This window comes from Triticum urartu, chromosome 2A (assembly GCF_056163025.1).
Source record: "Triticum urartu cultivar PI428250 chromosome 2A, HENAU_Tu73, whole genome shotgun sequence".
In the NCBI taxonomy this organism is placed as follows: Eukaryota; Viridiplantae; Streptophyta; class Magnoliopsida; order Poales; family Poaceae; genus Triticum; species Triticum urartu.
In genome coordinates this window covers 119133567-119149102 of record NC_141874.1, presented here as the reverse complement: position 1 = coordinate 119149102, position 15536 = coordinate 119133567, and the positions used below count along the sequence as shown (strand labels likewise).

Here is a 15536-nt window from a genome sequence, read left to right as displayed (position 1 = left end):
GACACATCGACGGGGTAGTAATCGGAGGAGTTCAATGTGCCGACGGGAGCTGAGTATATAAACTGGTCGTCGTCGCCTTCGGCCGGCGAGGTGGGACTAAACTAGTTAGTTTCCCTGGCGCGGCGTCTCAGCGGGGGTAACTGGGCCGGCCCACGGCGCGTCGAGCCGTCGAGAAGACCGCGCCGTCCATTGCCTTTTTGGGCCGGCCCACGTCGCGTGTGGCTGTGTCCACGTCGCCCCGCGGCCGACGCAAGTTTAGTCCCACCTCGCCGGCCGAAGGGGACGACGACCAGCTTATATACTCAGCTCCCGTCGGCACATTGAACTCCTCTGATTACTACCCGTCGATGTGGCGCGTCGATACTGCCCTGTTGGGCCCGTTTTCCACGGCGTGCTCCGAAACGCCTTTTGTAATCGCCCGGTGGGCTTGATAACGACGGGCTTACTAAGACACGCTGTGGACAGGCAGGCAATTTTTTTATGTAAAATATTTTTTACGCTTTTCTAAACTAGACTAACACCCAGTGTGCTGTAAATCAAGTTTTTGCTAACAAAGTAACACGCAGTGTGCTGCCATAGTTTAGTGTATAAAAACTTAACGACGACACGATTACTTGATTACATATAACTATTCGGCAACAAAAAAATCATGTAAACAAAAAAGAGACTGATTATATAAAATATTTTTTATGTAAAATATTTTTTATGCTTTTCTAAACTAGACTAACACCCAGTGTGCTGTAAACCAAGTTTTTGCTAACAAAGTAACACGCAATGTGCTGCCATAGTTTAGTGTACAAAAACTTAACGACGACACGATTACATGATTACATATAACTATTCGGCAACAAAAAAATCATGTAAACAAAAAAATCATGTAAACAAAAAAAAGACTGATTATATAATATTTATGAAACAAAATATCATGTGGACATAAAAAACATTTGGAAAAGTGCCGAGTCTATTACATATAACTATTCGGAAGCAGAGTCTATTACATAAAATTTATAAGCAAGTGCGCAAAGCGTTTGGAAAATATAGTCTTCCAGTACCACCCAATCACATGCAAAACTCCTCCGTGCCGCATCTATTTCTTCTTCTTTGATATCCGAATAACTTTGTTTTTCACTTCATCAAGCTTGTTTCTTTCCGAAAAGATAAGTTGCGCAATCATTAACTCTCTCGAATCATCAATTGAGCTCTGAAAAAAAAATGGTGTTAGCACAACGTTCATTGTACATCGTAGTCCAAACATGACTTGCGTACCTGTGAAAATAAGCCTGTCCATTTGTCACCATCCCAATATTGAAAGCATCGAAGGAGAAATATTCCACACGAATTCCTAGTGCATACAATTTACGAAGATTAAATATCTACTGTATATACAAGACCGACATTCTGTCAGAGTAAGAACTCACCCATCATGTTGTTTTGGCATGTCATACGTTTTAATAGGCCAATTGGAAACATCCGGATAATTCACAATTCCGGTTGCATTTGCTTCTTGGATATCTTCTGCTAGTTGTTTTCTCTAAAGATATAATAAACATGGTGGAAAGAATGTCATTCAGTGTACTAAAGAAAACGAATGTTACCAAATGCACATTTGAAAGTTAAACCTACCAGGTCCTCAACGAGTTCTCTAGAGGGCGACGGGTCAGGGGACGCAAGCCCGCGCGGGCGCACCGACGACGTTTGTACGGTGGGGCGACGGTGGGAGAGGCACCGACAGCGTATAGAGGGCGACGGGTCAGGTTAGGGCAGGCCGGCGCGGCCGCACCAGCGCCGTTTTGGAGTGTGGGGCGACGGGCGTCGTAAGCTGGCAGCACGTGCAGATCGCGGCGGCGGCGAGACGGGCTGACGTAGAAGGAAAATTTGCATGCACGTCGGCTAACGACGTCGCCCGAGCGCTGATTGCGGCGTCGTTGTTAGTGGGACGGCCCCATGCACACATGCGCGTCGGTTAGCGAGACGGCCGGCGTTTTTTTTGTGCAGGGCCTCATTTTTTTAACTAAATAAAACAGGCACATTTTTTTTAACTGTATCAAATTTTTTTACCTTAACCAATTTTTTTTAACTTAGCCAAACGTGCCCAATTTTATTAACTTAATCAAATAGGCTCTTTTTTTTTAACTTAGCCAAACAGGTCCAATTTTTTTCCACGTGCTACTGTGCCCTAGCAGGGCACGCACGCAAAAATTTGTCCCGTTTCGAGTCTGTATGGATTTTCTACGATTTTCCGGGCCGAAAACCCAGAAAATACTGCCCGGACGTGACGCAACGTGCGTTCGTTGTCGGATTTCGTTCATTTTTGCCGTGGGGTGCCCGGGTGGGGCCCCACACGCGCTGGCAAAAGTTGGGTGCAATCCGTCAAACCGCTCAGGTACTTACTGTGGAAGGGGGTGGTTTCGGTATGGGCGGAGGGGACCCTCGGTCGCACGTCTCCGCTTCGCATCCGCCAAACGTGCCCAATTTTTTTCCACGTGCTACTGTGCCCTAGCAGGGCACGCACGCAAAAATTTGTCCCGTTTCGAGTCCGTATGGATTTTCTACGATTTTTCGGGCCGAAAACCCAGAAAATACTGCCCGGACATGACGCAACGTGCGTTCGTTGTCGGATTTCGTTCATTTTGGCCGTGGGGTGCCCGGTTGGGCCCCACACGCGCTGGCAAAAGTTGGGTGCAATCCGTCAAACCGCTCAGGTAATTGCTGTGGAAGGGGGTGGTTTCGGTATGGCCGGAGGGGACCCTCGGTCGCACGTCTCCGCTTCGCATCCGCCAAACGTGCCCAATTTTTTTCCACGTGCTACTGTGCCCTAGCAGGGCACGCACGCAAAAATTTGTCCCGTTTCGAGTCCGTATGGATTTTCTACGATTTTCCGGGCCGAAAACCCAGAAAATACTGCCCGGACGTGACGCAACGTGCGTTCGTTGTCGGATTTCGTTCATTTTGGCCGTGGGGTGCCCGGGTGGGGCCCCACACGCGCTGGCAAAAGTTGGGTGCAATCCGTCAAACCGCTCAGGTACTTGCTGTGGAAGGGGGTGGTTTCGGTATGGCCGGAGGGGACCTCGGTCGCACGTCTCCGCTTTGCATCCACCAAATGTGCCCAATTTTTTTCCACGTGCTACTGTGCCCTAGCAGGGCATGCACGCAAAAATTTGTCCCGTTTCGAGTCCGTATGGATTTTCTACGATTTTCCGGGCCGAAAACCCAAAAAATACTGCCCGGACGTGACGCAACCTGCGTTCGTTGTCGTATTTCGTTCATTTTGGCCATGGGGTTCCTGGGTGGGGCCCCACACGCGCTGGCAAAAGTTGGGTGCAATCCGTCAAACCGCTTAGGTACTTGCTGTGGAAGGGGGTGGTTTCGGTATGGCCGGAGGGGACCCTCGGTCGCACGTCTCCGCTTCGCATCCGCCAAACGTGCCCAATTTTTTCCATGTGCTACTGTGCCCTAGCAGGGCATGCACGCAAAAATTTGTCCCGTTTCGAGTCCGTATGGATTTTCTACGATTTTCCGGGCCGAAAACCCAGAAAATACTGCCCGGACGTGACGCAACGTGCGTTCGTTGTCGGATTTCATTCATTTTGGCCGTGGGGTGCCCGGGTGGGGCCCCACACGCGCTGGCAAAAGTTGGGTGCAATCCGTCAAACCGCTCAGGTACTTGCTGTGGAAGGGAGTGGTTTCGGTATGGGCGGAGGGGACCCTCGGTCGCACGTCTCAGCTTCGCATCCGCCAAACGTGCCCAATTTTTTTCCACGTGCTACTGTGCCCTAGCAGGGCACGCACGCAAAAAATTGTCCCGTTTCGAGTCCGTATGGATTTTCTACGATTTTCCGGGCCGAAAACCCAGAAAATACTGCCCGGACGTGACGCAACGTGCGTTCGTTGTCGGATTTCGTTCATTTTGGCCGTGGGGTGTCCGGGTGGGGCCCCACACGCGCTGGCAAAAGTTGGGTGCAATCCGTCAAACCGCTCAGGTACTTGCTGTGGAAGGGGGTGGTTTCGGTATGGCCGGAGGGGACCCTCGATCGCACATCTCCGCTTCGCATCCGCCAAACGTGCCCAATTTTTTTTTCCACGTGCTACTGTGCCCTAGCAGGACACGCACGCAAAAATTTGTCCCGTTTCGAGTCCGTATGGATTTTCTACGATTTTCCGGGCCGAAAACCCAGAAAATACTGCCCGGACGTGACGCAACGTGCGTTCGTTGTCGGATTTCGTTCATTTTGGCCGTGGGGTGCCCGGGTGGGGCCCCACATGCGCTGGCAAAAGTTGGGTGCAATCCGTCAAACCCTCAGGTATTTATGAATCTTTTTAATTTAACAAATTCTTGTATTCATATATAACAAATTCATATATGTTAACAAATTCTTGTATTCATATATGTTAATGAATTCTTGTATTTTATTTGTTATATCTCACCTTTTTAATTCTTGTATTTTATTCATATATGTTAAAAAAATAAAAAATAAATTCTTGTATTCATATATTTTAATTTTGTTATTCATATATAAAACAAAAAATATAACAAATTCTTGTATTCATATATGTTAATGAATTTAAAAATATTCTCTGATTCATAAATGTTAATGAATTTAATAATATTTCAGAAAATGTTAATGAATTAAAATATCTCACCTTTTTAATTTTTTTGTTTTTTATTTGTTGTATTTTTTATTTCAAAATTTCAATTTTTTCATCCACCGGCTTTACTATATGGACATATTTAAACAAAATCTGAACATTTCTAAAACACTTTATAAACATTTAGATACACTTTTTATTTTTTATTTTATGTGTTTTCATGATTTTTTTATTCTACAATTTTTCGATAATTGCATACCTTATTCTGTGCTATGTATATTCGATGCAAATTTTTTAAATATATTGTGAACATTTTTATGCATGGGTTGGAAAATTTTCAATTTTTCTCAAAATAAGCGTTCAATATTTAGCTAATTTTTTGAACAAACTTCGAAGACAAATTTAAACAAGACTCGAACAAACTAGATTGAACATAGAGATATTTTACATAGTCCATTCAACAATACCGAAACCAAATGAGTTTTTTCGAACCTAAACTATACATAGTTCATACTTAGAACGTTTAAAAAAAACTACTCCTCCTCGTCGCTAGCCAACAGATCGACGACCTCCGCGCCGTCACCGCCGTCACCCTCGCCGTCGTCGTCATCGTCGTCGCTGACCTGGGCTAACCGCTCCCAGTCGATGACGTCGTCGTCCGACGACTCCGACGCCTCCGCCTCCGCCTGCGGGATCACTGGCGGAATCGCCGCCGCCGCCTAGATCGCTGCTGCCTGCTCGGCGGCCTCCCTTGTAGCCGCCGCCGCCTCTGCAGCCGCCGCTGCAGCCGCCGACGCGCGCAGGGCGACGAGGTAACCCGGCGTATCGTCGGGATCGCCGTCCTCCCGAAGAACCAACTGCTCCGGCGGCAGTTCCACCTCCGGCGGGGCGGGGGATCGGCGGGCGCCGGCGCAGGTGGTGGAGGAGCCCGACGGCCGCGCGCTGCTGGACGGGGGCGCGGGACAAGAAGGCGGCGACGGTCGCCGATGAGGTCAGGCGTGACGCCGGACTCCGCCAGCCGGTACGCGCCGATGACGGCGACGTAGTCTTTGCCGTCCCAGAACGCATGACGGCCGGTGATGTTGTTGCGGCCGCCGGTCCGCTTCTCCTCCGCGGTGGCGCCGGGCCCGCGCGTCGGGTAGCCGTCCTTGTCGAGTTTCCAGTCGTGCGGAAGACGGCAACCTGGCGGCACGAGGAGCCCGAACCGGTAAAGCTCCTCCGTCTCCGGCGTGCTCAGACTCGACGGCCACGCGATGGGTCCGTCGTCGCCGCCGGTGCCGGAGCTGCTGCCGCCGTGGAACGACATGTCGCCGGCGGCCTTTTGGGAGGTGGAGACGGGAGAGGAGCGGTGTTTGCGGCGACGGGCGGGGAGGAGCGGTGTTTGCGGCGACGGGCGGACGGGGGTGAGATTTATAGGGAGACGGCGGGGCAGCGGGCGGACGGGTGGTTGGGCTATCAATTCGACGGCAGTCGAGGGCGGCGGCGCGGCAGACGAGGGGACGGGGCGGCGGGGCGGCAGACGAGGGGACGGACGGGACGGGGCGGCGGGCCGCAGTTCACGCGCCACGACGCGCTTTCACCGGGCGACGCGCGGTTTGACCACCGACGCGCTTGACCACCGACGCGGTAAAAATAACGTACGTCGCCACAGAAAAAAAAGCGTACACGTACGTACGTCGACGGGCCGCGCGGGTACGTTGCGGGGGCGGGACTGGGAGAGGGGCAGAAGCAATGACTATCCTACCATTTTTTAAGTTTTCAAACGAAGAGGTATAGGACGATCTGGACCGTTGATGTTTCTAGGGGTTGTACTGAAGAAGAAGTGTTCTTTTTATTATCTAACAAGTGGTATACAGAGCCAAGTTCGTAGACTGAAAAGCGAGAGGATTAGGGTTGCACGTCTGTGCGCCACCGCCAGTCGCCGAGATCGACTGGTTTTTCCGCTGCAGCCTTTGCTTATCCGAGACCGACAGGAGTTCAAGAGGATTCGCTGGCGATCTGTCCCACCACAAGTCCCGCCATGTTGCCGCTGCTGTCAAATCGCAAGTCGCCGAGTTCCAGTGCTGCTCCACGTATTGCATCAGCTCCGAGGCAGCCGCTGTTCCGCTACTGGTGTTCCATCGCGGCCACCTCTTCCTGTCCACGTACGGGATCAAGTCCCGACCAGGTTACGCTGTTGCTGCCGTTGCTTCACATCAATTGATCCAAGCAGTACCATTACTTCTCACGTGAAGACAGGAAGACAAAAGTTAATTTATCTGCGATTTTGTTTTGTCTACTGCTCCACGTCCAAGCCTACGCTGCTACTAGTACATCAACCAAAGTTGCTTTTGCTCACAAAGGTTGCTGTTGCTACTCCACGTGGGATCACCAGGCTCAAGCCTTGAGGTGCAAACCTAATTTGATCTAATCTGCTACTAGTACTACTCTACGTGAGGCTAGTACTGCTAGTTTTGTTCTTCGTTCATCTACTACGTCCACTGTCTAATACTATCAGGTGCTATTTACTCTGATCTTTGCTCCGCAAATTAAATTCTGTCAGGAATTTTTCTTCGGCTTGTACTACTTGTGTTCATCGATTTACTACCCTTTTCGTTGTTGGATCATGACACAAAGTTTACCCTATAACAAGTCGAGATGTGAGCGTTGTTGGCACACGCCGATTATCAGGATGCACTCAGTATTTTTCTTCAAGGTGAAGTTTTGGGGATTATGGTCCGTCGGGATAATGGATGCAATATTGCTGCAGTTATTTGAAGAACACAATTCAGTTATCAAGAAAAAAAAGGGTATGGAGGAGGTAATTATCAAGCCTGTTGGTAGCCAGCATATACTCTATTCTCTCCATAGTATTTTGCTGTTATGCATGTGAAGGTTTTATTTGATATTCATGTTCATGACGAGAATCAGTTGAGGTGCAAGAAGGAGATTGATTTGTTTCTGCTAGATACTACAACATTTAGCGCTGTTAAGTTTCAAGTGCAATTCAGTTGTCTTTGCTCTTTCAAGAGGGGTCTATTGCAGAGTTGAAACTCCGTTGTATGTTAAGATGGTTCCTTCATCCAACAGTTGTTCTACAAGGGCAGTTTATGACCATGTCATGGATTTTTCATTAACCACTACAAGTCGGCAGTTTTTGGGTGCACGCGATGTTGTCCGTACCATATGCTCTTGCATGAGTATTGTTTGCCGAGGTGTGTGGTTTCAGTTTTGAAGCACGTTCAAATTCCATGAGATGAGTTCTTCACAATGCGATGTGCATCAAGATGTTGCACTATGAGCTATGCGCTCGTTCAGGCACCACTGGAGATATGATGACTTATGTTATTTGATGATTGAGCAGTTTCAGTTTTTTAAGGTCAGTGGCACAGACTCGGACTTTTATTGGGAGACCAAGTTTTGTTAGTCTGCTTTGTTGACTACGACCTACCGATTGATTTGCTTAATGTGACTTCATGAAAAGTTTATTAGTCCTAAATGGACGTTTCCAGGCACAAGGTTTACTTGTGATGACTTTAATTGAGGAGTTGATGCTATCTATGATTATTGTAAGGGATTTCGTCTCAAGGTGGAGTGTTATTTTATTGTGTTCCGAATCCCATACAAGTGTTGTACTACAGATGGAGTCTTACCGGACTATGGCATGTCAACCGTGCTAGACGTAGCATGACTATAACTCTATTTCGTGTCCACCAAGAAGAGAGTTGTTTGCCACTTTATATAGTACCAGCTAGTCATAGAATAGATGAGAGAAAGATCTCCACCAGATTAGCACGTAGAGGGTTTGTCCTCTCATGTAATGTAATACTCCTCCCAATTATAGTGATACGCCGCTGTGCTTTCCATGGTTTTCTCCCGCAAGGGTTTTCACGTAAAAATCCGTGTCTCTGTCTTGTTTATTTCTCTTTATTATCTAACAATATCAAACTACTGAAGCAACAGTACAAGCAACGAAATGAAACGTCTCTGAACTTCAACGCTACTTGGAAACAAAATGTCTTTTATTCCAACAATTGGTTAAGTTAGAATTGCAAAACCTCTCACCAGCAGCCAACAAGATGGCACTCACCAACCAAACGCTAGCATAGTTGCAAATTTAACGATAGAGTACTCAAATGTGGTTCCTCTCCTTCAAAAATTATTACTCACCAGCAACATTGTTTGCCAGCGAAAAGAGTAAACTGCATTTTTGTTTGGTGCCTCGAGCTTTTCCAACTCAGAACAAGAACAATCAGCACTACAACCGTTCTCAGCCAACTTGCTAAAAGGGGGAGCTGATTTTACAAATGTCGTACACATTAGATACACATCACCAAACAAAATGGGGCAAGAAGCAGGGAGACTGGCTGTCAGTATTTAAAACTAGAGAAACAACTTATGGAAAATTGCCTGCATAGTTTGTCGAGCAGTCAGACTTGGAACATTTAGGTTCTTCCATTCCGAACGGCAACGCACCAGTGGAATGAAGAAAGAGCAAAGTGCTACTCTATATAAGGGCCTTAACACCAAGTTGATGCATCTCACGCAACCGCCAAACTGCGTAGTAGGATTCTTCTTCTGGCAACTCATCGCTGTCCATGAGTTGCATTGCCCATTGATAGTAGACGGTTCGAATTGAATCCTGGCATAATTCAAGACAAAAACGGGTGCATCACTTCATCTATCAACAGAAACGGACTAGGCTGTCGCCACATATTAAGACTTAAAAGAAACTAATAAGAGCACTTCATATGCCTTGAACACTTTGAATTGTTTGAGTGCAGCCCGATCATGTGTGACTTGTGCTAATATAGACTTCCGAGCATCCACATATTAGAATAAATGAAAACTTAAGCCTACCACATACTCAACAAATTGCTTGCGCCTATAAAGCTCTAGCACTAGCTCGAAAATTGAAAGAAACGTCTATGAAATGAAGTACTAGTCAGGTCCAAGTTCAAGTTATGGAGACATCATGAAACTATTTCACCTAGACAACTCTAGTGACACGATTTGCTCTCTAGCCTTGTTAATAATAGTTAGTTGCACATACTCAGGCATTACAGGAGATATTCAACAAACTGCTAGCGACTACAACATCAAATTCTAATCAGGTCAAAGTTCAAGTTTTGGAGCTAACATGAAGCTATTTCACCTAGACAACTCTAGTTACATGACATGATTTACTCTGTAAGCTTGACAATAATACTAGTTAAAAAGATTGTACACACTCAGGCATTCCAGGAGATGTTGCCTCTGTCATATACTTAAATGCAATAAAAGGTCGCTAACCACTAACTGAGAAAAAAAAATCCATGCACAAGTAAATTCAATCAAGCATGTTAGTTAGCATAATACGAATGCTAAAGGGCGGCGTCTTCTGAGTTAGCAATGGTGTTACCTTCTATGAGCTTACCACACATAAAAAATACATACAAACAAAGTGCACAGCTACATATGGCCCTAGTAAATAGCCTACCTGTCCTCCTTCTGTTACTTGTCCTTCTTTATCACGAATACAATGAATCTCCTGTGTTCGGAACTGAAATGGAGTTTGGAAACAAGGATACACTGTAAGCAGAACACATAACAAGAATGAAAAAAACAATGAATCAATATGCCACTAGGCACTAACCATCACGAGAATGATGGGTGCTGATCCCAACATCTTTGTTTCCCTTACGTCAGCATCAGATATGTGAAGAATCTGCAAAGGCAGTAGAAATTCAGAAGAAGAAAAATGTTATTTTTATTTTACAAAGAGAGGAGCTATTTTGCAGTTTTTTCTTAATATATTCCAGCTTAGGAGCATCAAACTATAGTGTTGTGAAGAACATAGTTTGTACAAGTGAACTAAAATCTACAGAGGGGCTGACAACATTTACAAAGGAATCAAAGAAAAATATAGATAAACGTTGACCTACCTTGTGATCAAAAAACATGCCTTGTGATGCATATCCTTTCCTCTCTCCTTCGCATCGTTCAAGTATTTCCTTGGTGCAGTACTTTTTTAAAGTCTTCAGATCACCCTGAAATTATAACAAGTAACTTTGAGATAATAAAATCGCTATATATTTACCAATGTGCGCATTATTTCGTATGTAAATTAGACAACATGTAATGAATAGTTTGGCACCACTTTCTTCCATGCTTATACACATAATTAAAAAAACAGCTAACATGCTCCATCAATGGTTGGTGGAATCAAAATCTAAACAAGATTGCAAGCAGCAAAAAAGAGGCTTCCCTAGCATTCTCATCAACTCGTTTATGTGATGTGGGGTGTGTAGAAAGATATAAATCAAAAGATTGTCCAGAGCAAGGCAAAGAGCACCAAGGGGGTTGCCATGCTCATCCAGGGGAAAACTGGGCATAAATCATTCATTTGTTCAAACATTTGTGAGATTATCGCCATGAGGTAAGACTTGTTCTGGTAAATGTTTGTGACTTTCTTTCCAAGCTATATGAATAACAGAGCACCTAATTCTTTTCTCAAGAAAATGATGAGAGATTGTTTTTCCTTGGCTAGATGAAGGTTACCTTTGAATATGCGGTAAGAACAGGCTTGATCATTTCTTGAACATCACCAATAAAATCGGATAATGAAAAGGATCTGTGGGCAAAATGGTGGAATACAGTTCAGCAACATTCTGAAACTTCTCAAAGTAGAGTTGCATGTCTTACGGGTCACGTCGCCGAATTTCCCTGAAAGATGCTGCAGTAGCGGTCTCTTCAAAAATAGTTTCATTAATACTGCATGGAAGGAGCAAAGACAAATCAATCAGATAATCAATAGATGCATTAAATATTACAAATGAAGAGAAAAGATATCAAGTGCTTTGCAACAACAGGAATAGATAATCACATTAGGTTTCAAGCCCTATTTATGCTAAAAGTGGAAGCACGGAGTTTAGAAAGAAAAAAGAAATGGGATAAAACAAATAGCATACAGTCAAGGTTGAACAAATAAAAGTTTATAATGGAGTGCAATCATACTCTTGAATTTTCTGAACTACTGGATGGTCACTTGTCTCCCATCGTTCTCGGACATCCTCAGCTACCTGCATTTGTAAGTACACAACATAAAAGTGAAAACACATGACCCACAGTTTTAATTAAAAAAAAACTGTGGTTTTCTGATGGTACCTCTTGTCCCTTTGTTACGACAGGTTTGGTGTACTCGTTCACCTTTGTTACGACAGGTTTGGTGTACTCGTTCACCCTCTTATAGACTGGATGACCTCGCATCTTTACACAGAGAAAATGTTTTAGATGGAAAACCGGTGTGAAAAAATAAGGAGGCGGAGTCTCCACTTATGATACCTTATTCTTGATTGCTTCCCATTTTTCACCCACCACTGACTTCTTTGTTGGTACAATAACTATATCAGTTCTTGTACTCTTCTCTACAGCTGCAGAATAAGCTTGCCTAATATGGTTTTTCTTTTTTCTGCTAGAGCTAGAGCTTAGTTCATCTTTGACAATTTCATATCCCTGCTTAGCTAAAGTTGAGACTCTTGTGTCCTTCAATTTTGCAAATGCACCAGACACAACTGGTGAAGCTGATGAAAATGTTGACCTTAATTTATCAAACAACATATAGGCACTTGTGGCATCTTGGGACTTGTCATCTGAGTGTGAGGACGCCTCAGTTTTCCCGTGATTTGAAGTTCCATGTGAACCATCTCTGAAGCTTGAAGTTTCTTCCTTTCCTAGTCCAAAGCTTTCCTTCACCTGTAATGATTTCCACTAAATAAAAAAAAACTTCTCTGATGGAAAGCAAGATCCATATTGGATTACTGATATTCACTTAACACTACCTCTTCTGTAGCAGCAGACATTTTTTCTTTAACATTTGCAGTAACCTGCAAGAGAACAAAACAAAATTCTGAACATTGAAAAGAGAAAGAAATGAAAACATGTTTTGCAAGATCAAATGATTGTCTTTGAAGGCAATTGTGGCTGACAAGGTGGCAATGGGGATTACCCAGGCGGGTATTGGACTCACATCCCTGTCCCCGCGACAGCCCTCCCATGCCCATTCCCATCCCCATACCCGCATGCGGGGATGAAAATCTTCCCATCCCCATCACCGTCCGGTTTTTTATCCCCATGGGGAAACCCATACACGCATTCAACAACAACCTTCGCTAGTATTTCAATATAAAAAACAACATTTCAGCATAATAAACAATATGTTGTGGCTAGGTTAGGGATTTCTTAGGGCTTTTGGGGCCAAAGGGACGGGATGGGTGGAAATTTGGGTGGGTAAGGGCGGGAATTACCTTGGGTCTACTAATTTCAGAGCCCGCATATAAGGCCTTCACGGGTAAGGCGGGTAATATCCCATCCCTGTCTTGCGCGCTGGGTAAGGTATTTGACCCACCAGCTTCCCCGTGGGCATTAAAGCTAACACATCCCCGTCCACTAATAGAATAATTAACCACGGGGACGTGGGTAACAGTTAACCATTGCCAGATCCGCTTACCTTTTTGGATGTTGCCTCAGCTTCAGTCATAACATCTTCAACACTCTTGGAAATTGTCTCGGCTGTTTTCTGAGTTCTGCATAGGGCATTTTATAATATGTTCAAAGAAGCCTCTAAAATATATAGAACTTATTACATACAAAGGTTTCAATGAAGTGCTATATGTATACGACTTAAAATGAAAGAAGTGCAGTCTTTTTATCAACTTATACCTTACTTTGAGATCTTCCTTTACCACACCAAGTTTCTCACTGAACTCCTTCATAGATTTCTGGAATTCAGGATTACTGCAGTTGAAACATTGAAGTAATAAAGAAAAATGCAAAGAAAAGAGCAGTGTTGACAAGCATAATGGCTCATCATGGTTGTACATAACCAAAGGCGCAAGTACAGTAAGTACATACCATGCTAGCCACAAGTACAGTATGTGTTAAGCATGCTGCTAAAATAATTAAATTTTCCTTTTAATTTTGGTGGCGGTGAAGACCATAGAGAGTAAAGCATACCTCTTAGCCTCACCCTTCAGCTGCTTTGAGAACTCGTTGAACACACTTAGATTCCGATTATTCAGATGCCTATATCCAGTAACGGCTTGCACATTGGCAGTCGTTGCCTATACCACGTTAAAGAATAGATGGCAGTCAGTTAACCACATGCAATAATATAGAGCGATGAATACAGTATGAAATAGAGTGTGCAGGAAACAGAATCCAGAAACATTCTATATTGACTACATTTCATATTGGAGAACAAAGACACGGAACTATTTTCAGACTTCTACATCAGATTAATTACTTATTCCTTTGCTACCGCACCATAGAAAATACTCTGGTATGAAGCCTTAATCAAATGAGATTCCACACACAGGTACTATTTAACTACGCACATATGAATGTGACATGAACAACAAGAAACAAGGTTCCTCTGTTTCCCTTTTCGTTTTTGTTGAAACCATAAATAAATAATCGTAAGTCTTTTGCCTCCCTGACAACTTTAGTCCGTAGTGGTAACTATAACCCTTGATGATCCTATAGACACATCAGGCTATACTCCATCGGTTCTGAACTAACAATGCCAAGAATCGCAAGCTGGAGGTTGGAAGGACATGTGCTTCATCTAAAAGCAGCATCCTTGTTGATCATCCCAGCGTTCTCTATTCAGCGATCACATAAAAAATATTGCACACAGTTCAACACTACCTTCTGATGTGTACAACATCAACTGAAAGATCACAATCAATTAGAATGAATACTGGCAACAAATATGCACTAAAACCACAACCTCGATCTCATCCAAACACTCTCCCATATATTTCTCCAATACACTGAGGCTACAATTTTTGCCCCACCCCAGCACTCCCCCTCCCATGCCTCCACCACGGACATGCAATTAGAACGGAACAAACCGAGCATATTATGCGAAAAACCTTCGCTAGAACCCCAATCTACTTTCCCCTCGCTCAATCCAATGCCCCTAGGAGAATCGAACTCACCAATCGCAGCGCGGCCACCGACGAGGGCCGCCTCAGAGCACGCAGCAGCGTCGAGGTCGCCATCCCTGAAGCAATCAGCGGGTCACCGCGACGGAGTGGTAGGATCCCGGCGGCCTCTTGGAACGGCGGCGGCGGCGGCTCGCCGGAGGTGGAGGGGGCAGGGAGGGGGGATACGAGGAAGTGGGGCCGGAGGCTGGAGGCGGAGAGGCGCGCCGGGGAGGTGGAGGAGCGGCGCTGCTGGCTGCTGGCCCCGGCCGCCGCGGCTGCTAGGGTCTGGGGAGAGGCGGAAGAGAGAGGGAGAAGGTTTGAAGGAAGGAGAAAAGAGGTCGAGGCTGTGGACCGGATTGTAAATAATGAAAGTTGCGCGTTTCCTCGTAACGCCACGAGGTAAATTGCTCACCGGACGAGAGGGGGTTAATCGTACTAACGGATTGTTAATTAACACGTCGGATTGTATTGCTAGGGAGCAGGATGATATTTTCTTGGGGCAAAAGAAAGCCCTCGTCCACGGCTTTGAATTTACTCTCCTGATATTAGTTGTTTGCTCACGGGAAATAAAATAAGAATAAATGACCCCTCAAAAAAAGAATAAATGACTTGTTCCACAAGTTTTTTTTTCATTTACAAACATTTATTAAAAGAGGACCCGGCCGAGCAAGTACAAGGGAGTACAAGGAAGAGATGATTACGACATATCACATCAAGAACAACACAAGATCTACAAGGATAGAATGATCATAGGTTGTTATCGCAGATCCCGCCCGCCCAATCAACATGAGGAAGAACTACAACTTTCATGTTCGACTGACCAAGCAAGGCAAGAGTGCTTTGAGCTTGGGTGTCTCATTGCCATCGGACAACACCCCTCAAAGAGGGGGGGGGGGGTGTCGAAAGGCAGGTGGGCGATCAAGATATTGGATGAACCGTGCCATCACATAACAGAAAAAAAGTTGTGACAAAATTGACATGATGGACACCCTCTGAAGCTTC

The 15536-nt window shown here is 45.2% G+C and overlaps 1 protein-coding gene across 1 annotated transcript; it reads right to left on the bottom strand.

The window, feature by feature from the left end:
• Positions 1–8692: 8692 nt before the first annotated feature.
• On the bottom strand, positions 8693–14897 carry TIM44-2 (translocase inner membrane subunit 44-2). The gene is made up of 14 exons (XM_048699341.2): positions 14547–14897; positions 13561–13667; positions 13267–13341; positions 13055–13130; positions 12387–12431; positions 11890–12300; positions 11713–11814; positions 11563–11627; positions 11251–11319; positions 11107–11179; positions 10491–10595; positions 10202–10273; positions 10046–10108; positions 8693–9208 (listed from the first exon to the last, which is right to left on the bottom strand). Exons 1-14 carry the CDS (start codon positions 14607–14609, stop codon positions 9074–9076), a joined length of 1461 nt encoding a protein of 486 aa, XP_048555298.2. The 5' UTR covers positions 14610–14897; the 3' UTR covers positions 8693–9073.
• Positions 14898–15536: the final 639 nt, after the last annotated feature.

Bases quoted from the DNA above. Each gene is read 5' to 3' on its own strand.
- TIM44-2 (XM_048699341.2), bottom strand. From the start codon at position 14,609: ATGGCGACCTCGACGCTGCTGCGTGCTCTGAGGCGGCCCTCGTCGGTG. The intron at 12,301-12,386 runs GTAGTGTTAAGT...AAATCATTACAG, and splicing joins TGTCTGCTGCTACAGAAGAG to GTGAAGGAAAGCTTTGGACT. The intron at 11,628-11,712 runs GTACCATCAGAA...TTACAAATGCAG, and splicing joins TCGTAACAAAGGGACAAGAG to GTAGCTGAGGATGTCCGAGA.